This window comes from Mauremys reevesii, linkage group 4, assembly GCF_016161935.1.
Source record: "Mauremys reevesii isolate NIE-2019 linkage group 4, ASM1616193v1, whole genome shotgun sequence".
Lineage (NCBI taxonomy): Eukaryota > Metazoa > Chordata > Testudines > Geoemydidae > Mauremys > Mauremys reevesii.
In genome coordinates, this window is record NC_052626.1 from 144,800,953 (window position 1) to 144,823,612 (window position 22,660).

At 60.6% G+C, this 22,660-nt stretch overlaps 2 protein-coding genes across 3 annotated transcripts; both read right to left on the reverse strand.

Annotated features, from left to right (window-relative positions):
• Positions 1-2,133: 2,133 nt before the first annotated feature.
• On the reverse strand, positions 2,134-22,562 carry RNF40 (ring finger protein 40). Of its 2 annotated transcripts, XM_039533897.1 has the most exons (24): positions 22,463-22,562; positions 21,360-21,561; positions 20,948-21,115; positions 20,255-20,420; positions 19,833-20,066; positions 19,593-19,714; positions 19,277-19,423; positions 18,950-19,024; positions 18,499-18,618; positions 17,683-17,862; positions 17,265-17,400; positions 16,768-16,889; positions 15,668-16,101; positions 15,456-15,573; positions 14,707-14,856; positions 14,305-14,517; positions 12,776-12,901; positions 10,809-10,949; positions 10,617-10,718; positions 8,502-10,485; positions 7,937-8,036; positions 5,678-5,826; positions 2,940-2,988; positions 2,134-2,475 (listed from the first exon to the last, which is right to left on the reverse strand). In XM_039533897.1, the coding sequence occupies exons 2-20, from the start codon at positions 21,489-21,491 to the stop codon at positions 10,309-10,311; spliced, it is 3,063 nt and encodes a 1,020-aa protein (XP_039389831.1). In that variant the 5' UTR covers positions 21,492-21,561; positions 22,463-22,562; the 3' UTR covers positions 2,134-2,475; positions 2,940-2,988; positions 5,678-5,826; positions 7,937-8,036; positions 8,502-10,308. The 2 variants fall into 2 exon arrangements, with proteins under 2 accessions (XP_039389831.1, XP_039389830.1); XM_039533896.1 differs by having other exon boundaries at positions 7,937-10,485.
• On the reverse strand, positions 3,350-5,804 carry LOC120404071 (zinc finger protein 835-like). Its single transcript, XM_039536080.1, has 3 exons — positions 5,678-5,804; positions 4,419-4,680; positions 3,350-4,298 (listed from the first exon to the last, which is right to left on the reverse strand). Exons 1-3 carry the CDS (start codon positions 5,802-5,804, stop codon positions 3,350-3,352), a joined length of 1,338 nt encoding a protein of 445 aa, XP_039392014.1.
• Positions 22,563-22,660: the final 98 nt, after the last annotated feature.

Genomic DNA, 22,660 nt, shown 5'->3' on the forward strand with positions numbered 1-22,660 from the left:
TAATGCAACAGAGGATCTTTTCTTTGGGTGTTTGAAGCATAACCAGGCTGGGGAAGCCCCCTGCTAAACTTCAGCAGGAGGCAGCCAAGGAGCATCAGGCTCACCCAAAATCATGAGAGTAGGTAAAAAGAATAGATTTGGGGTTCTTTCTCTTTGCCTTCTTCTTTGTGAGCCTTTAGGCTGCACAGGGGTCACATTTTTCTTTCAGAATGAAGGCTGGAATTATCACATCTTCACTTGACTCCAGGAGCTGGGGCTTTAAGGAAAAATAATTAGCATGAGACTCATGAAAAATCATGAGAGCTGGCAACACTGGGGGAGGGGATTCTGCCCTGCCCTGTCTGATATTTCCATCTCTCCCCAGGAGACTGTGGAGGCAAACCAACATCCCCAGGCCAGTCCCTTGTCTGTGGGACCAGAGATCCAGGCATCTCATGAGAAGTATGCAATAGCAGTGACATGTTGGATTAATCTGTGTTGATTTATCTACATAATATAGATTCCTTCCCCGCCCCCCCATCATTCCCCCCAACTGTCATTTCTGGTTGGCTCTGCCCACCCCGCCCAACCCCTTCCCCCCTCTCTCCCTCCCCCAAGGGCTCCCTGACCATAGAGCAGGGGTGGCCAACCTGAGCCTGAGGAGCCAGAATGTACCAATGGACATTGCCAAAGAACCACAGTAATATGTCAGCAGCCCCCCATCAGCTCCCCACCCCGCGCCTCCCACTCATCAGCAGTCGTGCGGATCAGCACCTCCCGATCAGCTGTTTTGTGGTGTGCAGGAGACTCGGGGGGGGGGAGGAGCGAGGGCACGGCAGGCTCAGAGGAGGGGGCAGGAAGGGGTGAAGTGGGAGCAGGGCCTGTGGCAAAGCCAGGGGTTGAGCAGTGAGCACCCCCGGCATATTGGAAAGTTGGCACCTGTAGCTCCAGCCCTAGAGTCGGTGCCTATACAAGGAGCCGCATATTAACTTATGAAGAGCCGCATGTGGCTCCGGAGCCACACGTTGGCCACCCGTGCCACAGAGCACTGATCCCCCACAGCCACCCTGAGGCCATAGAGACGTAGCTAAGAGTGGCTGCCTGCATTGGTCCACTCTATCCATTATGTCACCCCATGCACTAGCATTGTCCAGGGCTGTAGGCCAGCTGAGAGAAACTCTAGGGCAGGGTCTCTATGGTGAGTCTTCCAGGCACCCTCCAGGAGTCTAATAACCATAGAGATACAGTTTTCTCTGCCAGCCTTGCCACAGAAATATGGCCAGAGCGACCACCTGTGTAGTACCAATCTAGCCATGTCACTATCCATATCTCTATGGTTATGGGTTGGGGAGCATTATGATCTAGGGCAGAGCTGGTGCTAGGCATAAGCAGACTGAGCAATTGCTTAGGGTCCCAAGCAGCTTAAGGGGGACCCCTATTTGCTTGTTTTAGTATTAGAAGGAGTCAAAAATATTCCTGGCTTGGGCCTCCAATGGGCTAGCACCTGCACTGATCTAGGTATTTTCAAGCTTTTTGATACCAGGGACCAGCTAGCTGCTTCCTAAACTGTGTTAGGGAGATCTCAGGGACCAGCGCTGATTCACAGATCGGTCATTGAGAAACACTGCTCCAGAGAGTACAGTGCCCTGGAGGGTGTTACAATCTAGGAGCATTCTTGGGGAGTCTCTAGTATTTGATCTCCTGCAGGGGTTACACTCTGGGACGTCTTCCAAGCATCTCTATGGTTTAGAATCCTGAAGGAGTCTGGGAGGGCTGCTGAGAGTTGCTTATCCCCTTGAAGGGATTACGCTGGGGGAGGATTCGCAAGGGTCTCTATGATTTGGAGTCCTGATGGGGTTACGCTCTGGTAGAGCTGCCAGGGGTCTCTATGGTTTAGAATCCTGGAGGAGATTCCATTCTGGAATGTGGGAGATCTCCCAGGACTCTCTATGGTTTAGAATCCTGGAGGGGGATTACAGTCTGGGAGGTCTCGCTGAGGTCTCTCTTGGTATAGTCCGGCCCCCACCACAGAACTGGGAGCCTCCTAGCCCATCTGGGAGCCCAAGCAGCTTCTGAGCTTCTCTTGCAGCACGGCAACACGTCCAGGGCCATTCTGACCCCCAAGATGGGGTCCACAGCACAGACACGGGCAACTCACAGGGGAAGGGAGTTTATTTCCTACAGGTACAACTTGCTAACACAACAAGAGACTCAGTCGGTCACAAAATCCAGCAGGGGAGCAGGATCCAGGCACCTGTTGGGAACAGAGTTTGGGCTGGGACCAGACTGACTTCTGGGAAGCTCTCTGGCTGCTCCAGGCCAGGAGGGGATGTTCCTCAGGTGTCACTGGGCTCCTGAACATGCAGCTCCATGCGCTGCAAAGAGAGGAGCCTGGTGCTGGAGAGAAGGAGACAGGCTGCCCCCCGTCTGGGTGTGTCCATTTGTCCAGCCTCTCTGGTACCCAGCAGTCTCACACGCCCACAGCTCCTGAACCCCCTGTGAAAGGGGGAAGGAGCAGAGAGCGTGGTCCAGAGGCAGCCAGATTCTGGAGAGTGAAGGGATGGTGTCGTTCCCCCTCCTCCCTCCCCCCGGCCCCCAGGATGGGCACAGGCATTAGGGGACAGGATGGGCCTGCCAGAGTTAATGATCCATGCAGAGTGGGGGGTGGGAGAGCAGGAGAGACCCCCAAACTGGGGCACTTTGCCTCCAGCTCCAGCATGGATGGGATTCCCAGGGCACCGGGGAGAAACTCGGATCCTTCTTTCTCCAATGTTCCCCCAAAACCTCTTCTTCCACTGAGTCCACACCCCGATCTAAACCTCCTCCCCCACCCTCCACATGAATTTGAAATAACCCATCTGTCCCCACCCTCATTCCGTTCCGATCCTCTTCGGATGAGCCTATGTATCTTGCTGAGTTCCCATATCAACTCTTTTCAGCCTAGATCCCAAAGCGCTTACCCAAAGGCAGGTCAGCATGCAGCACCGTCCCCTTTTCCCGGATGAGGCACTAAGGCAGAGACAGGGGAAAAGACTCACCCAAGAGCACAAAAGCAAGTGTCAGAGGCAGGGGTAGAACCCAGGAGTCCTGTCTCCCAACCCCCACCTTGCTCTCACCACTAGACCCCACTCTCCTCCCAGAGCCAGGATGAAAACCCAGGAGTCCTGACTCCCTGCCCCTCTCTCTCACCCCTGGACCCCACTCCTTTTCCAGAGCCAGGGAAAGAACCCAAGTGTCCTGACTCCCAGCCCCCTGCTCTAACCACTAGACTCTACCCCCAGGGAATCCAGGAGTCCCGGTTCTCAGCCCTCTCCCTGCTCTAAATCCCCTCCCAGGGACACCCCCGTGGGGTTCCCGTGTCCCCTCCTGGTCAGCCGAGGTATTTCTGGATGTGTCCGAGTGGGCCAGCTCCTGCAGCCGCTCCCCAGGCAGGGCCGGTGTCTTCGCGGTGCGTGCGCCGGTGCTGCCGCAGGTTGGAGCTGAGGCTGAAGGCTTTGCCACACTGAAGGCAGGCGAAGGGCTTCTCACCGGTGTGGGTGCGGTGGTGCTGCAGGAGGGCCGAGCTCTGGGCGAAGGCCTTGCCGCACTCGGTGCAGTGGTAGGGCCGGTGCCCGCGGTGGCTGCGCTGGTGCTGCATGAGGTTGGAGCTCTGGCTGAAGCACTTGCCACACTCGGGGCAGGGGTAGGGCCGCTCCCCCTTGTGGCTGCGCTGGTGCTTGACCAGGGTGGAGGAGACGCTGAAGCTCTTGCCGCACTCGGGGCAGCGGTAGGGCCGCTCGCCGGTGTGGGTGCGCCGGTGCTTCGCCAGGTCGGCGCTCTGACTGAAGCCGCGCCCGCACTCCGCACAGGCGAAGGGCTTCTCGCCCGTGTGCACCCGCCGGTGGGTCACCAGGTGCGAACTCTTCCCGAACACCTTCCCGCACACCCCGCACGGGTGGGCCTTGGGGGCGGCCGGGGGGCGGTGGTGGCTCTTGCGGTGCTGCGAGAGGGCCGAGCTGAGGGGGAAGCAACGTCCGCAGGCCCCGCAGCGGTAGGGGCGGCGCTCCGTGTGCTCCCGCACGTGCTGCACAAAGTCCAGGCTCAGGGCAAAGGCGCGCCCGCAGTCGGGGCACTTGTAGGGCGGCTCGCAGCGGTGGGTGCGGCGGTGCTGGCGCAGGTGGGAGCTCTCGGCGAAGGCCTTGCCGCACTCGCCGCATTTGTAGGGCCGCTCGCCCGTGTGCGTGCGCTGGTGGCGGATCAGGTGGGAGCTGAGCGTGAAGCTCTTCCCACACTCGGTGCATTTGTAGGGGCGCTCCCCGGTGTGGATGCGCTGGTGCTGGCTGAGGTTGGAGCCGCGGCTGAAGCTCTTCCCGCAGTCGGTGCATTTGTAGGGTCTCTCCCCGGTGTGGGTGCGCTGGTGGCGGGTCAGCAGCGAGCTCTGGCTGAAGGCCTTCCCGCACTCGGTGCATTTGTAGGGGCGCTCCCCGGTGTGGATGCGCTGGTGCCGGATGAGGTGGGAGCTCTGGTGGAAGCTCTTCCCGCACTCGGGGCATTTGTAGGGCTTCTCACCCATGTGGGTGCGCTGGTGCACCAGGATTTCCTGCAAGGGGCTCTCGCACACTGTCTCCCAGTCGGGCCGGCCCTCCCCCTGCTTGGGGCTGCCGTAAGACTCCGTTCCTGCAGGCCCTTCCCGCTGGGGATTCTCCTCCGTCCTGGCGCATGCTAGGAGACACAGAATCCAGACAGGGCTCATTCCCTGGCCAAGGGAAACAGAAAACCTGATGGGCAGATAGCTGAATCCCCCCAACCCTTCGCAGGACAGAAGAGGAGAGGCTACGTCTGCCCCAATGGCCCAGCTGCCGCAGGGGACCCACAACTGCTGCCCTGCCAACTCACAGTGGGATCTGGTCTGCTCTACTCTCCCCTGCTACGCAGGGTCTGATCTGTTTGGCTGCCGGATGGGAGACCCCACCCCCGGCCCCGTAGCTGATGGGTATGTGCGGGGTGATGCTACGCCCCCGAGATCCCAACCCCGCAGGATCTCTCCTCTCTGGCCTGTGTGCTGGGGCTGTGCTGGGAAGTGGTCCCAGCTGAACTGCAGCAAAGAGACCCTCCCTCTGGCAGGGCAGATCCCAGCAGTGCCCAGAGAGATGCCAGGGCTGGCACAGGCCTGGGGAGCTGGCTCTGCTCCCTGGCCTGCCCATACCACAGAGATGGGGCCTAGAACATATATCGCCCTGCCCCCGCACCTCAGTAACTACAGAGATGGAGCCTAGAGGTCCCTACCCACCTGTATCCATAGTGATGGGGGTCTAGCCCCTTCCACATCTCCCCATCCCATCTCTATGGAAACAGAATTGGCGGGGGGGGGGGTGTTGCTCAGGGAGATGCTGCTGGGGAGATTTTAGGATCCTCAGTGGCCCTTGGGGTTCCCCAGCTGTCATGGGGGGAGCAGAAAGAGGCAGTGCTGAGCACTGGGGGATGCAGAGGGGGGCATCTGGCCCCACAGGGTGCAGGAGTTGGAGCCCAATTCCCTGCCACTGCTGGGCATGTTCCTCATGCCTGTGAATGGGGTCACACAGTAACAGGAATGGGGGAGGGCAAAAGGGATGGGGGAGTGGAAAACAGAACTGGGGTGGGAGGTCTCCCAATGGCTTTGCTGGGAAACCAGCTTTTCCCTTCACTCCCAGTCCCTAAGCCCGTGTCATTCATTCCTCACCTGCGCGGGCACCTCTCGGGATCTCCCTTTCCTCGGAGCCCTGGAGATCCGGGACCCTGGGCTCTTCCCCTCGCTCCAGCCGGGAGATCCCAGCCGGGTCGGGGAACCCTGGTGCAGGGCCAGGCATGATCCCAGTCATGTGGAGCGAGCTGCTGAATTCAAACACACTGTTAGGTTTCCCCTTCTCATTCTGGTGCCATCCACTGTTAGCACCCCACTTCCAGAGGGCCCCTTAGCCAAGAGCTTAATTAAGAGGGGACCTAATCATGGCACCGTCACTCAACACCCCCCAGCCCGATAGTTGGCATTGGGACAATTTACAACCACAAGACGATGCTTTATTCCCAGCTAATTCCTCTTCCACATGCCACAGAATGCTCCACACCTGCCCCGGGGCATTATCTGGCCCTAGAAAGCAGCTGTTGGTCTCAATGAGTTGGTCTTTTCCACGCTAAAGGTTTTCATTTCATCACTTCTGAACTGCGAAAGGCTGGGCACAGAATAAGATGAAACCAGAGATAGGGAGAGACATGTACTAAGTGCCCAGAATGCACAATTAGCAGCAGAACTTCAGTTTTCACCAAGGGGAAAAAACATATTTCTAGCTGTCACAGGTGCGCAGAAAATCTGGAGAACATGACCCAAAATCTGCCTGAGTCTGCAGAGAGCCTGAACTGATCACTCTGAGGCCCAGGCCACATGACACAGGTAGGCTGATGTAAGGCAGCTTACATCGAACTGGCTCTGTAAGTGTCTACACTAAAATGTAGCTCCCACCGATGTAACTCGCCCACTGCACCGACTTAATAACTCCACCTCCGCGAAGGCGTAGCGCTTAAGTCAATATAGTTAGGTCAACACAGTGTCCGTGTAAAAACTGCGTTACTGACATCGACCCTTGCTGCCTTTCAGAAACCAACACCCAGTGCCCCACACTGGTAGCTAATAAGCTCCTGGTAAGGATGCGCGCCGCCGACACAAGGAGCCTAGTGTGGACGTGTAAAACCGATTCAATCGACTTGATATCGTAGCATAGACTTGCCCTGAAAGGCATGAATTGCCTCCACTCTTCTCAATGGGGGCATCGACTCTGAAACCTAATGATGACATGTAACATGTCAAAGTTGTTGGGCTGCCCCTTCCAGCTCAGGCACGTCTCTCAAACCATCCCCCTGGGTGCTCAAACCTTCAGCCAGCCCCGACCCCGCTCCCCCCAACACACATGCCAATTCCAGGAGACGAACACCATCAACACAGAAATCACTGGGACCAGGAGGGCGGGGGAGAAGATTAAGCACCCAGACACCCCCCACACCCTGGACTCCTGGGTTCCATTTCTGCCCCATTCAGTACAGGCCGGGGGGAGTTATTGAAACACGGCTCCTGTACAATTTCCAGCTGGAATTAGGGCCGCACGCCCCGGGGGCTGTGCCGGGGGGGGGGGCTTTGCAACCATCGCAGCGCTCTGCCCTCTGCTCCCGGGGCCCCCCGTGGCCAGATCACCTGGGCTTAGCATCTATCCCTTCCCCAGCCCCACCACGCCGCTGCCCCGGAGCTGCCTGGGGGCGGCGGTGTCTGTCCAGTCCCAGCCCCCTTCGGCTCCGATCCCCGCCTCACCGCGGGCAGCGATTTCCTGCCTCGGCTGCTGTCTCCCGCCCCAGCTCGGCGCCCGGCCGGGGCGATCCCCTCCCGGGGCCGGGGCTGCAGCCGGAGACGCGGCCCCGCGGCAGGAGTGGCCGGCAGCGGGTCTCTTTGTGCGCTCCCCTCCCCGCTGCCAGGCGCACACACCACACAACACAAGCCGGGGGGATTGCTGGGAACAGGAAGGTCCCCGCCTTATTCTGTCCCCTCCTTGCAACAGTTCCTGATCTCGCCTAGGACTCGCCCCATGGGGGGTGGGGGTGGGCTGCGATTGCCCCCAGCCCAGCGGAGAGGAGAGCCAGGGGCATTAGCACGTGCCCTGAGACCCGGGGCTACTTGCACCCCCAGCGCGCAGCAGGGTCACCGGATCCGGCTTGGAGCGGGGTGAGGGCGCAGGAGGGGACCTCACCGACCGGGCTGGCCCCAGTGTGATGCTAAGGCGGCACCGTGCCGCGCACTGGGGGCTCAATAGGGCTGGCCCCAATTGCATACGCCTGGCCCCTGAAACCTGGGTCAGTCCTGGACTTTTCACCAACAGGCCCTGGGGGCGCATGGAACAGCAGAAACCAGCCCCACTGAGACCAGCTGGAGACTAGGAGCAGAGCTTCAGTCACTCACCTTCTGTTGCTCAAGGACTCCCCAGCTCTGGGTCTAGTGGGTTAGATCAGGGGGGCTGGGAGTCGAGACTCCTGGGGTCCTGGATGGCTGCATACTAATGCTAGAAGTATGGAGAATAAACAGGAAGAACTAAAACTATTTATTAGTGAATAATCACACTTAGGCCACCACTGACATCACCGTGACTTGGTGGGACAATTGACATGACTGGAATAGCGGTATAGATGGGTCCAGCTTGTTCAGGAAGGACAGGTAGGGGACAAAGGGAGGAGGTGTTGCCTTGACTATCCAAGACGAATACACTTACACTGAGATTGAAAGAGAAGGGAGGCAGACTGCTGAAAGTCTCTGAGAAAGGATAAAAGGAAAATATAAGGGGAAGGTCATGGTAGGGGTCTACGAGGGACCATCAAGAGGTGGATGAGGCTTTTTTTAAACAACTAACAAAATCATCCCAAACACAAGCCTTAGAGCAAACGTCCACTTAAAACGCTGCACCGGTGTAGCACTTGAAGACACTCTAAGATGACAGGAAAGAGCTCTTCCTTCGGCGTAGTAATTCTACCTCCCCAAAAGGTGGTAACTATGTTGACGGGAGAAGCTCTCCTGCTGCCATAGCGCTGTGTAGACAGACGGCAGGTTAGGTTGGTGTAACTGTGGCTCACAGGTGCGGCTTTTTCACACCCCTGAGCGATGAAGTTATACCGCTAATAGTCTGTAGTGGAGACCAGACCTTAGTGGTGATGAGGGACTTCACCTACATAGACAGCAACAAAAATGATTAAAGGTCTAGAAAACAACTGAAAAAACTGAGTTTTTCTGGAGAAGAGAAGACTGAAGGGAGCCATGACAACTGTCTTCAAGTATGTAAGAGGTTGTTACAAAGAGAAGGGTGACAAATTGTTCTCCTTATACACTAAGGACAGGACAAGATTAATGGGCTTACATTGCAGCAAGGGAGACTGAGGTTAGATATTAGGAAAAGCATCCTGTCAGGGTAGTTAAGCACTGGAACAGGTTGCCAAGGGAGCGTGTGGAATCTCGGTCATTGGAGAGTTTTAAGAATAAGCTGGACACACACCTGTCTGGAACGGTCTAGATAATACTTGAAGTGCCTCAGTGCATGGGACTGGATGAGCTACCAAAGTCCCTTCCAGTTCTACATTTTTATGATTCTATCCCCAGCTCTGGGAGGGGAATGAGGTTGAGTCAGCTGGGAGGAAGTCAAGAGTCCCAGGTTCTATCTATGGCTCTGGGAGAGGAGTGGGGCCTAGTGGGTTGGGGGCTGGGACTCAACTCCGAGGTTCTCTGCCCCAGTTCTGGGAGGGAAGCAGGGCCACATGAATGAAGCAGCACCATCCCAAGGACAGGGTCTCCACCCCAGCCCCTCTCAGCCATCATGGCAGCAAAGAGGGTGATGGGATGCAGCATTCCCCTTAAATTTCACTGGGTGGATGAAGGCTCTGGGGTCATGGGACAACCCTTCCATCTCAGCTCAGCAGCTCTTAACTCTCCAGTGCTGGGTGACAGGTTAGAAAAGGGGACACCCCTTTCCCATTCCCCCAGAGTCTGAAAGCTGCGAGCTGCCGCCTGGCAGTGCCCTGGCTGACCACATGCACAAGTTTTGCCAATATTTTAAAAGGGTAAACAGGATGACCTGGATAATCATCGGCCTGTCAGCCTAACCTCAATCCCACTGAAGAGAATAGATCAGCTGATGGGGGACTCCATTAATAAAGGAAAGCAATGTAATTAATACCAACACCATGGGTTTATGGATAATAGAGCCAGACAAACTTTCGTAAATGTAACGTAAAAGCCTCCTATGTGATCCACAGCCCCGTGTTTGGGGTCCTCCACCGTTCCCCTCCCCAAGCACCGATACAGACACTCCCAGGCTGGAGGATCTGGCCCCAGTGGGACTCTCCAATTTTTATTTCCCACATAACCAAACATAGTATTTAAAAATAAAATAAAATCCAAATAGAATGAATAGTCCCCATCCTCCCATCCCCCCCCGGCCTCCACACAGTCAGCTGCTGCCTTGAGACCCTTCACCCCCAAGGGCATCCTCTCGGCACAACGGGGCTCTCACCGAGGTTCAAATGTTAGCAGGAGGAGACCAGCCCCAGGGGAGCAGACCCCGGCAGAACCCAGAGTGGGGGAGGATCCAGAGAGCTGCAAGGAGCAGATCCTCAGGGGATCAGGCATCACTTGGGTGGGATCCATAGGGATGGGTCAAGTGAATCCTGGCAGCACCTGCTGAGCAGCTTGCAGAGGGCAGGAGGGAGGGGACCGCCGTGTGGATCCTGGAGGGGGGACCTGCGGAACGGAGGGCTAGAGGAGGGGGTGGGAAGGGAGACTGCAGACGCTCAGCTGATGTAGATTCGGTGGAAGTCGTTGGCGCCGAAGGCAGCGTTGCACTTGGGGCACTTGCGCTGCCGGGTGTCGTAGCGCGTCTTGACGCAGTCAAAGCAGAAGACGTGGAAGCACTTGGTGAGCACCGCGTCCTTCTTGCGTGTGTTGCAGCAGGGACAGGTCAGCTTGGCCTGGGGAGCAGGGAGGGCACAGACCCTGTTAGTGGGGGGGGGTCCCTTTCCCCCCACCCCCAGAACCCAAGCACAGCCCCCCCCACCCAGTGCCAGGCTTCCCCCTCCTCCTCCAGCTGCCCACTGCCCACCTTGTACTCCTTGATCTCCTCCTGCAGTATCTCGTCAGCGTCGGCGTACACCTCCACCTTCTTCTGCTTCTCCAGCTTGCGCCGCAGCCGGGAGATGTCCTCCTGGGGGGCAGGGAAGATCCAGTCAGCAAGGGGGCCTGGGCCCTCCCCTGCCCCTCCCCGCAGTATGACCCACAGGCCCCTGCCCCCTACCTGGGCCCTCTTGAGGTTGAAGGACTCCTTCTCCTTGGCAGCGCGGTTCTCGGCCATGCAGGCCTGGATCTCCTTCAGCTTGCACTGCACGTGCTCCTGCTGCACCTTCAGGTCCTCGGCCAGCTGGGCTGCTTCCACCGCCTGTGGGAGGAGGGAATGTCAATCGCTGTGAGCGTCCCCCTGAACAGTGCCCGAGAACTGATGCATACAAATGATGTAATGGAAACAAACACAGGAAACGGATTCTCTTTTACATGAAGGCCATTTTGCACCATTCAGTGTAAAGTGGGTGTCAAATTAAATTACATTAAAAGTGGTGTAAGTTCAATTATATTTATACCCATTTTAAGCCCCCTTTACACTTCCAAAGTGGTTAAAGGGGACTAATATAAATGACAGTCAGCTCCAGAGTGATCCTATTCACGGTGAAAATGGTAAGGAGGGTTGGAATCTTGTACGATGTTCCAGTAGCCTGCAGGATTGGGGTCTAACAGTCTAATGTGGCCAGCATAAAATCAAATTAAGAAGAGAAGAGGAAGTGGAAAAAAAAAGAGAAAAAAATGACAGACAATAACTAATTCAATCTATTCAAATTAGATCTAAAAGCTAGGATAGACGTGTAATGATCTCTGATTCCTTTAAGAAAAGCTGCAGCATGTGCAGTGAAACACCTTAGAAAGATTCGCCCCAGTCATAGGCTCCAACTTTCTCTGGCGCCGGTGGGAGTTTGCACTGCGCCCCACCCCCCGTCCCTGACCCCGCCCTGACTGCACCCTTTCCCCACCCCGGCCCTGCCCCCATTCCAATTCCTTCCCCAAATCCCTGCCCCAGCCACGCATCTTCCCCCAGTGCACCGTGTTCCCCTTCCTCCCTAGGGTGACCAGACAGCAAGTGTGAAAAATCGGGGGTGGGGGGTAATAGGAGCCTATATAAGAAAAAGACCCCAAAATTGGGACTGTCCCTATAAAATCGAGACAGCTGGGCACCCTACTCCTCCCCCCCGCCGCCCCTGCGAAACAGTTTCGCGGCACAAGCGCTGGGAGGGAGGGGGGAGAAGCAGGATGCGGCACAGCGCTCGCAGAGGAGGCGGAGGTGAGCCGGACAGGGCCACGGGGAGCTGCTGATGGGTGCTCAGCACCCACTAATTTTTCTCCGTGGGTGCCCCAGCCCCGGAGCACCCACGGAGTCGGCGCCTATACTCCCACTGGGGAACAGCCCACAGCACTGCCAGTTTCCCTCCCCATAGTAGGGCTCCAGCCACAGAGCTCATCCCGATGCTGTGAGTGTCCCTCCGGCAGCATCCCCAACCAACGTGGGGATATTTGTCATTTTTATAACCGTGTGTGACTCAGTTTCCCCACACGCTGAGCGGAACCAGACAGATGACTCCTAGGGGAGAGGGGAATGAAGCCTGGCCAAGCATCTGGGATGCGATCAGGTACCCTGGGATCCACACCTACAAACAGGAACCCCAACAACGGACCAAGAAGCAGAGGGACTCTTGAGCGGGAGAAGGCTGGGCAGAGGCAGCAGAGCGAAGATCTGGGCTCACACACACACGCACAGAGCTCAAGGAGACGGACGACGGGTGGCCGGCTAGGAGGGACGCTGACCGGAGCGTGGCTCTGGGTGTGGACCCAAACCCTCTCCGACGCTGGGTCCCAGCTGCCCAACGGGTGCTAAATTGGCTGCAACAGGCTGTGTGGCTCCCGACAGGGCAAAGGGCTCGGAGCCAGCGCCTGACCTCAGGCGGACCTGCTGTGGGAAGAAGAGGGGGGGCCGGAGCCCTTAGGCCCAGCCCCAGAGAGCTGTGGAGCTCCCCCTAGGAAAATGCCAACTTCAAGGCTTAGCCAAGAAATAAGGGTTCTCCTGTGAACTAGCCCTGTGGATCCAAAGGAGCCGCCCCCGCCATGGATGCCCCTCATCAACCCCCCCTCCCAGGTCCCCAGCCCTGCCCCCCAACTCACCTTCCTCTTGTTGAGCTCGAGGGCCTGGCTACGAAGGGTCAGCTCCTTCTCCACTGTGCCCAGGTTCCCCTGCAGCACCCGCTCCTTCTCCTCCAGCTTCTGCACCACCAGCAGCTGGGCGTCCACCTGCAACGCGGCCGGGTCAGGAGAGCACCGCCGGCCGACTCGCAGCCAGCCACTGCCCCCGCCCCCGCCTGCCGGGGGAGAGCACCCCGTAATGAACCCCACCCTGCTGAACCCCCATCCGGCTCTGTGCAGCCCAGAGCCCCCTAGCGCCGCACTGAGGCACACGCTGCCTGGGAGGGGAGAGCGCCCCCTACTGAGCTAGGGTTGGCAACCCGCCCGGTTTTGCCGGGAATCTCTCGGAATCAGGCTCAATCTCCTGGACGCTACTGAAGCCAAACAGGGAGACTTTAGGCCGTTAAAGGTCCAGTGGCACAGCGGGGCTAAGGCAGGCTCCCTGCCTGCCTTGGCCCCGCACCGCTCCCGGAAGCAACCGGCATGTCCCTGCGGCCCCTGGAGGGGGGGAGCAGGGGGTCTCTGCGCACTGCCCCTTCCCCGAACGCCGACTCCACAGCTCCCATTGGCCAGGAACTGCAGCCAATGGGAGCTCCATGGGCTGTGCCTGCAGGCAGGGGCACAGCACAGAGCCCCCTGGTGCCCCCCCACTCCCACAGGGGCCACAGGGACATGCCAGCTGCTTCCGGGAGTGGCACGGGGACAGGGCAGGCAGGGAGCCTGCCTTAGCCCCGCTGTGCTGCCCACTGGGAGCCGCCCAAGGTAAGTGCTGCCATGCAAGAGCCCACACCCCCTCCTGCACCCCAAGCCCCTGCCTCAGCCCTGAGCCCCCTCCCAGAGCCAGCACCCCACACCCCAACTCCCTCCTGCACCCCAAGCCTCTGTCCCAGCCCCCTCCTGCATCCCAGCTCCCTCCCAGAGCCTGCACCCCTCACCCCCTCCTCCACCCCACTCCCCTGCCCAAGCCCGGAGCCCCCTCCTGCACCCCAAGCCCCTGCCTCAGCCCTGAGCCCCCTCCCAGAGCCAGCACCCCACACCCCCTCCCACACCCCAACTCCCTCCTGCACCCCAAGCCCCTGTCCCAGCCCCCTCCTGCATCCAAACTCCCTCCCAGAGCCTGCACCCCTCACCCCCTCCCACACCCCAATCCCCTGCCCCAGCCCTGAGCCCCCTCCCACACCCCAAGCCCCTGGCCCAGCTCCGAGCCCCTTCCAGCACCCAAAATCCCTCCCAGATCTTCCACCCCACACCTCCTCTGGCACCTCAACTCCCTGCCTCAGACTCAGCCCGGAGCCCCCTCCCACACTGCGAATCCCTCGGCCCCAGCCCAGAGCCGGCACCCCCTCCCACACCCTAACCCCCTGTCCCAGCCCGGTGAAAATGAGTGAGGGTGGGGGAGAGGGGACGGAGTGAGCAGGGTGGGGCCTCGGGGAAGGGACAGGGAAGGGTGTTTGGACAGTTGGCAACCCTACTTCTGAGTCCCCCATCCCACTCCCAGCAGCGCCCCCTACCTGTGACTTGAGGGCCAGCACCTGATCTGCCAGCTCGTCCTTCTCCTCACGCAGCAGCTTGTGGATCTGGTTGGACTTGATCCGCTCGGACATGAGCTTGAAGTTGGCATCGTCCTTCTCACGCAGCTGCTGCATGAGGCGCATGTTCTGCTCCTGCATGTCCTCGAAGGCCTGGCCCGTCACGTCCATCTCCGACAGCAGGGCCTCCTCCTCCTGCGGCAGGGCATGAGGTCAGGGGGGCCATGAGGTCAGGGGGGCCAAGTCCTTTCTGCCAGATTGCCCAGCCTCACCCCCGGAGCCCTCCCCAACCCTGCCAGATCTCCCCTTCCCACCCCATTCAGGGGAACCTCCCGCCACTAACCACCCCCAACCCATCTGCCCCCCACTCCCTCATCCCGGTACCTGCTTGGTAGCAGCCAGTTTCTTCTGCAGGTGCTCAATCTGCTCCTCCGCCAGCTTGATCTTGCGCAGAGCATCCTCGTCTGCCATCTTCTTGCTCTCCTTCTTCTCCTTCTCCTCCAGCTCCCGCACCCGCCCTCGCAGCTCCTCCACCTGCAGGGGGCAGAGAGACGGGGGTCACAGCCCCATTACCACCCCCCAGCTCCTCCACCTGCAGGGGGCAGAGAGACGGGGGTCACAGCCCCATAAATATCCCCAGCTCCTCCACTGGCAGGGGGCAGAGAGACGGGGTCACAGCCCCCTAACTAACCCCAGCTCCTCCATCGGCAGGGGGCAGAGAGACGGGGGTCACAGCCCCATAACCACCCCCCAGCTCCTCCACCTGCAGGGGGGCAGAGAGATGGGGGTCAGAGCCCCCTAACTACCCCCAGCTCTTCCACCTGCAGGGGGCAGAGAGACGGGCGTCACAGCTCCATAACCACCCCCCCAGCTCCTCCACCTGCAGGGGGGCAGAGAGATGGGGGTCAGAGCCCCCTAACTATCCCCAGCTCCTCCACCTGCAACGGATAGAGATATGGTGTCAACCCTATAACCACCACCCCCTCAGCTCCTCTGCCTGCTGGGTGCAGAAAGATGGGGGTCACTGTCCCATATCCACCCATACAGAGAGTGAGGCAGACCCTACCCTTCAATCTGCATCCTACCCATAGACCCACCCTCCAGACCCCCCACCCGGCGAGGGTCTCACTCACCTCGGCCTTGGTCTTCTTCTCGGCAGCCATGAGCTGCACCTTGTCCCGCTGCTCCTTGGGGGCTGATTTGTACATGTCCAGCAGCAGCTTCATCTCCTTCTGGCTCTCCTGGGCCTTCCTGGTGGGGAGAGGAATCAGGGCCCTGCACACCACAGCCAGCCTGGGACCACCCCCAGCTCCCTCCCCCTCCCCCCGGACCGGGGCTCTCTCACTTGAGCTCAATGCGCAGCTGCTTGAGCAGGTCTGAGTCCTTCTTCTTGGGGTCATCGCTGCTCTTCTGCCGGTCGCGCTCGCGTGCCGAGCCGTCCCTGTCGCGGTCCCGCGAGCGCTCCCGGTCCCCCCCGCGGCTCCCCTTGGGGCGCTCCGGCGGCTCCTTGATGCGAGGCGGGGGCGGCGGCTGGGGAGCTGGTGGGAGCGGCTCCTCCTCCTCCTTCTTCACCCCCCCTTCGGGCAGAGGCGCTACCTCCTCCTTCTTCACCACAGCCACCACTGCCTCCTTCGGCTCCTTCTTCACCTCTAGGGCAGGCGCGCCCCCCTCCTCCTCCTTCACCACCACGGCCGGGGCCACGCCCACCGGCTCCTCCGGCCCAGGTGCAGGGGGCAGAACAGCTGAGCCGCAGGGGAAGCCGCTCGACTGCATCCGGATCTGGGAAAGGGAGAGGGGGAGTGAGACCCCAGGGCTGCAGATCCCTAAACCCTGCACCTCCCACGCAGATCCCTCTCCACCACCCCCCAAGCTGATCCCTAAACCCCGCACCTCCCCCACCGAGCCCTCGCGGGCCCCCCGAAGCCGATCCCCAAACCCCGCACCTCCCACACCGAGCCCTCCCCGCCCCCTGCAAGCTGATCCCCAAACCCTGCCCCTCCTCCACCGAGCCCTCCCCGCCCCCTGCAAGCTGATCCCCAAACCCCGCACCTCCCCCACCGATCCTCCCGCCCCCAAGCCAATCCCTAAACCCTGCACCCCACAGATCCCTTGTGGCCACTCAAATGGATCCTTAAGCAAGCCCCTCCCCTAGAGCAGATCCTTCCCCACCCCAAATGGATCTCTAAATGCAGCCCCTCACTTCAAGTGGATACCTCTCTGCCCTTCAGAGCAGATCCCTAAATGTCACCTGCCCCTTCCTGAGTGGATCCCTTCTACCTCTTGAGCAGATCCCTGAACACCACCCCTCCCTGCAAAACAGATCCCTAAATGCTGCCTCTATGCCAAGCAGATCCCCAAATGGATCCCTCCCTGTCCTTCCTCCAGTCAAGCCCTCCCCTCCCCCAGAGTGGATCACTGAGTGCCACCCTCCCCAGCGAATCTCACCTTGTTGATCTCAGCCTGCACCTCACGCAGCTTGCGCTTGTATCGCTGCACGTCTCCTTTCAGCTGATGGTTGTGGTTCTGGAGGCTGCTAATCAGGTGGCGCATCTCCCGGTTAATGGGACCTGAGGGGGCAGGGTTACACAGGGGGATAAGAAACCTGCTTTCCCAGGGCGGGGGGGAAGGAGGAGAGCATTTGAGGAATGGGGGGCATCTGCCATGGGGGGCAGGTGGCTGGTGGCAGGGCACTGGTGGAGAGAAAGTTCACTGCAGCGCAGAGATCCTGGCAGGCAATGCCAGGGCAGCAGCCCGCACCAGGGCACCGCTGGGAGGAAGCTCGCTGCACTGAGTGAGTGCGGGGGTATAGCCAAGAGTGCACTGCTGTGGGGGAAGGGCGCACTCCGCGCAGGGCCGTACCACGGAGCTGCACACGGGGTCGGGCGATACACCATGCCGGGCCGTACCACGGGGCCAGGCACGGGGAAGTGTCTCTTTCTCACCCGCTTGCTCATTGGCGGCCAGGTTCTGCTCAAACTCGATGCGCAGCATCTCGTATTCCTTGCGCACCTGGGCCAGCGTGTCCTCCAGCTGGATCACCTCCGTGCGCAGCTTCTTCTGCAGGTTCAGCTCGTCGCTCTGCAACAGGGCGGGCGGAGGGTGAGAGACGGGGGAGGAATCTCTCCCCCAACCCCCGTCGGCTTCCCTGCACGCAGCATGGTAAGCACTCCTCCACCCCCGGCCAGAGTGGTACATCCCCATACAATGAGGCGCTGCACCACAAATGGTACCCTCCGCCCTGGCACAGGCCCTTCAGAACAGTAACCACCCGATGCACATAAGGTGTGGCGCGTTCCCCTCACAGGCCCCGCCCCGCCCAAGAGGCCCCGCCCCAACTGTGACTCCTCCCCCCAGCCTCACCTCCATGTGCTCAATGTGGCGCAGGTGGCTGTTCTTGGTGGTGAGCAGCAGGGCGCGCGCCTCGTCCAGCTGGGTCTTCACCTGCAGGCTCTCGTTGTAGAGCAGCGAGAACTGTGACTGCAGCACCTTGTAGTCCAGGGTCTCCTTCACCGCCTCCTCGGGCAGCGACCGCAGCGCCACCTGGGGGCACGGGGCGTCACTGCCACAGGCACTGCCCTCCACCCCAGCCAGCCTCCCCACATCTCCCCCACGCCTGGCACCAGGGGGCGCCACCGCCCAGCCTGGCACCAGGGCGCCCTCTCCACCCTTCCAGCCAGCCCCACTGCCCAGCCTGCCGCCCTCCACCCCTCCCAGCCAGGCCCCACCACCCAGCCTGGCTCCAGGGGAGGCTGCCCTCCACCCCTCCCAGCCAGGCTCCATCACCCAGCCTGCCACCAGAGTGCTGCCACCGGGGTGCTGCCCTCCACCCTCCCGGCCAGGCCCCCCTGCCCAGCCTGCCGCCCTCCACATCTCCCGGCCAGACCCCACTACCCAGCCTGGCTCCAGGGGGTGCTGCCCTCCACGCCTCCCGGCCAGGCTCCATCGCCCAGCCTGGCTCCAGGGGGTGCTGCCCTCCACCCCTCCCAGCCAGGCCCCACCACCCAGCCTGGCTCCAGGGGGTGCTACCCTCCACCCCTCCCGGCCAGGCTCCATCGTCCAGCCTGGCTCCAGGGGGTGCTGCCCTCCACCCCTACCCAGCCTGCCGCCCTCCACATCTCCCGGCCAGACCCCACTACCCAGCCTGGCTCCAGGGGGCGCCGCCCTCCACCTTGTTACCTTGAGCTTCTCATTGGTCCTGACAGCCTGTTGTAACTCCTGCTGCAGCTTCTCCAGCTCAGCCATGCGGCTGTTGGCCAGCTCCTGGTTCTCCTCCAGCTCCGCGTTCAGCATCTCGAACTGCCGACACAGGGCTCCGATGACACAGGCCACCTCCCGTCCACCTCAAGACCCCCATCCAGGGGCTGCCTCAACATGTGCCACGAGACCCCACCCTCACAACCCCGCCCCTTCCTGCACCAGGATCCCACTCCAGAGACCCCCGCCCCTCCCAGCACAAAGATTCTCCCCAACCTCGGGGTCAGACTCTCCCACCCCTCCCTGCACCAGGACTTCCCCATCCCATTCCCAGAGACCCCCACCCCGCTCTGCACTGGGACCCCACCCACTGGGACCCAAGTGCCAGAGATCCCCATCCGTCCCGAGTCCCCAGCTCCCCATGCCCCCTCACCTTCTGCATACTGAGCGTGATCTGTCCACCCTGGAAGCCCCCGGAACTGCCAGACACGTAGTAACCGGAGTTCAGCTGCAAAAGGCCAGAAAGAGAGTCAGCAACTCCCTCACCGACCAGGCCTCCCCAGTGCTCTGAGGAATGGGCACATGTGGCAGCGAGCCCCAGATACAGGGGATGAGGGGGAGAGCGGGAGTGGGACCCAGATACAGGCAGCAGAGAGAAACTATGGCTCCAGCTGCAACAGGGCCAGATGGGAGCAGTGAGACACAGGAAGGGACCTGGGAGGATGAAGAGCGGGAAGCCTTGGGCACAGGGGCAGGTTACCTGCTCCAGCGCCTCAGCTAGGTGTTTGTTGAGCTTCTGCTCGCGCTTGCGCAGCTTCTCAATGTCCCACTGCAGATCCTCCACCGTCGTCTCCATCTCCAGCACCTTGGTCTCCGACGATGTCACCTTGTCCTGCAGCTCTGTGTACTGCGCCAGGAAGGAAGACAGATGAGCGGGGCTGGATCCACTCCAGGCCAGATAGGCCCCGACCCTGGGGTCAGAGCCGGTGCCCCAGAAGGGAAAGGCCCTGTGACTCATTCCCTACCCCTGAGCCAGCCAGCCAGCCCGCCCCTCTGCCCTGAGAACCAGCTCATACCTCCAGCGAGATCTTGTGGTGTTTCTCCTGCAGCTGCATCGCCAAGTCCTGCAGCCGCTGATTCTCTCTCATCAGCTCTTTGTTCAAGGACTTCAACGCCTCATCCAGCTGGTCCAAGTCAGCTGAAAAGGAGTCACACCTCTGAGAATCCAGGAGTCCTGACTCCCAGCACCCCAACTCTAACCCCCTAGATCTCACTCCGCTCCCACGGCCAGGATGGAACCCCGGCATTCGGCTCACCACGGGCATGGATCTTCTGGCACAGCTCCTCCGTGCGCCGGTGGATCTTGTTGGAGACTTCGACCACACGGGACACGGCAGCCTTGGAGAATTCCATGCGTTCCTGCAGCTGCAGCTCAATCTCCTCACTGCTGCTGCTGGCCAGCGTGGCCAGGAATGACAGGGCCGGCTCATTCAGCAGGAGCCCCCCAGCTTTCCAGGAGGTAGACGGGGCCACAATAGGTGGGGCTGTTTCTGTGGTGGTAGGGAGGACAGAGAAGGGTTTGGCGCTATGTTGAGATCACTGCGAGGGGAGAGCACCCCCTGCTGAGTGCCCCCGCCCTGCTGAACCCCCACCAGAGTGGCACCCCCTTGCCAAGCCACAGAACCCCCCCTGCCCAAGCGCAGCGCCCCTTGCAGCCTGGCACCTGTCCCATGCTCACCTGTCCTATCTGGGCCCTCAGTACCAGGGCTGGCTGTGTTCTCGGGATCCGGTCCCATTGGCTCTGGCCTGGGTTCCTCTGCGGAGGGGGGAGAAGGGGCTGCAGGGGGTGGGGGCTCACAGTCCCCATCATAGCCTCTCAGCAGGACCTGCACATTTTCATCCAGCTGTGGGGAGATGGAGATTGGGGGAGGGGGGTGGGGGAAGAGAGGAGTCAGCCCAGCACAGGCCTGGGAGAGGAAATAACACCTGCGCCCCCCCCTCTTGGGGATCCACTGACTGGGGGCAACGTACATCCAGGAGGAAGGTCTCTGGGAGGGACAGAGGAAGACTGTGGTAACAGAGCTAAGAACCCAGATGTCCTGGCTCCCAGCCCCCAATCACTCAACCCCACTAGAGAACGGCAGGCTGAGGCCTCACCGTAGGCAGCGTGTTGTGGTCGCTGGGAGAGATGCTGAGGGTCCAGAGAGGCAGCTCTCCAGTTGCAGATGATGCTAAGCAACAAGGCTGGGTGGGGAATGGGTGGCAGGGGTATCGTGGTGGAGATGAGGCATTGTGACAGGGAGTGCAATGCAGGGCCAGAGGGTTGTGGCCGGGATGGGAGGAGGGCTGGGGGTGAAATGCAGAGTTGCGGGAGGCTGCAGGAGAGATCGTGGGGAGAGGGCCATGGCCAGGGGACGGGCAGGGGCATCACCTGGCTCCAGTAACGGTTGACAATGAGCAGAGTGGCATCATCTGTGGCCTGGCGCTTCTCCAGCTTCTCAATGCGCTCGCGCAGCTCGTCCTCAAAGGCCTGGCGCTGCTCCAGCCGCTCTGCCAGCTTCTTGTTCTTGAACTGCAGCACCTTCAGGTCCATCTCCTCCTGGGGGCGAGGGGCAACAGGGGGGTCAGCAGTGGCTCCCTGCCACACCCCCGCAGCTGCCTCCTCCCCAGGGACCCCCATCCACTTCCCAATCCCACACCTTGCCCTCCCCAACTTACACCCAGCATCCCTCCCACCCCCACCTACCCAATCAGGGTTCCCAAATCCCTTCCATGCTCCCAGTTTCTCTTGAACTCCCCAAATGCCCCCCTTGCCCCCAACAGTCCCCACCCCAGGCACTGACCGTGGACGAGATGCCCCCCAGGCGGATGGGTTCGATCAAGGTAGTGGTCGTCTTCTCCTCCCGGTTGGATTTCTTCTCAGGAGGCCCTGATCCCCCATCCCCAGCCGCCCGCTTGCTCCCCGGCCCAGACATGGCGCCGTTGGCCGGGGTCTCTGGCAGCAGCGGGGGGGGAGGGGGGGTCAGCCCAGGAGTTGCGCCTCACCTGGAAGGGAAACAGAGAGGGGTCAGGTACCTCTTTACCCTTATCATATCCGCCCCCGACATCCCCCGGACTCTTACCCAACCCCCTCCCATCTCCCTTTGCTATCCCCAAAGCCCTCAGCTCCCCAGCCCCATGACACCCCTTAAACCCCCAAACTCATGTACACCCTTAATGATATCACTATGCCACTCTCAGCCCACCCCATGCAATCCCAACCCGCCATCCCCACCTCTCCCCCCTTGCCACATTCAGTGCCTACCCCCACCACCACCTGTCACCCCTTCCCTTCCCCACTGCCACCTCTCATCCTAACCCCATCCCCCTCTCCCCTTGCCACTTTCAGTGCCTACCCCCACACCTGTCACCCCCTTCCCTTCCCACTGCCACCTCTCATCCTAACCCCCATCCCCACCTCTCCCCCTTGCCACTTTCAGTGCCTACCCCCACCACCACCTGTCCCCTTCCCACCTCATCCCAACCCCCTTCCCCTTCACTGCCTACCCCCATACCTGTCACCCCCTCATCCCAACCCCTTCCCCTTCCCACTTTCACTGCCTACCCCCACACCTGTCACCCCTTCCCCTCTCATCCCAACCCCTTCCCCTTTCACTGCCTACCCCACACCTGTCACCCCTTCCCCTCTCATCTCAACCCCTTCCCTTTCACTGCCTACCCCCACACCTGTCATCTCACCTCTCACCCCCCCCACCGCCACCCCACTTCTCATCCCACCCCACCTGTCCCCTCCCCAACCTCCCCTTGCCACTTTCACTGCCTGCCCCCACCTCACCCCCACCACCCCTCCCCCCACCCCATTTCTCACCCCAACACCCACCTCTCCCCTTCCCACTTTCACTGCCTGCCCCACCCCCACCTGTCACCCTCATCGCCGGGCTCTCACCTGCCTCGCGCTCCCACTCCCAGCGGCTTCCCGTGCCAGGCCCACCCCCCAGCCACCCCACTGCGCACGCGCTGACCTGACACTCCCACCACCTTCCCCCCTACCTCGCGCTGCACATGCGCGGAACGAGGGTGTTTTTTTTTTCTTCTTCTCCCATTGGATGAGAGCGAGGGAGGGGCGGGGTTAGTCGACCAGTGT

Coding starts and splice junctions, on each gene's coding strand:
- LOC120404071 (XM_039536080.1), bottom strand. CDS start 5,804: ATGCCTGGCCCTGCACCAGGGTTCCCCGACCCGGCTGGGATCTCCCGG. Junction 4,681..5,677: donor CCCGAGAGGTGCCCGCGCAG/GTGAGGAATGAA, acceptor TGTGTCTCCTAG/CATGCGCCAGGACGGAGGAG. Junction 4,299..4,418: donor CGCCCCTACAAATGCACCGA/GTGCGGGAAGGC, acceptor CTCCAACCTCAG/CCAGCACCAGCGCATCCACA.
- RNF40 (XM_039533897.1), bottom strand. CDS start 21,491: ATGTCTGGGCCGGGGAGCAAGCGGGCGGCTGGGGATGGGGGATCAGGG. Junction 20,421..20,947: donor TCAACCGTTACTGGAGCCAG/GTGATGCCCCTG, acceptor ATCTCCCCACAG/CTGGATGAAAATGTGCAGGT. Junction 19,424..19,592: donor ACCACAAGATCTCGCTGGAG/GTATGAGCTGGT, acceptor TTCCTGGCGCAG/TACACAGAGCTGCAGGACAA.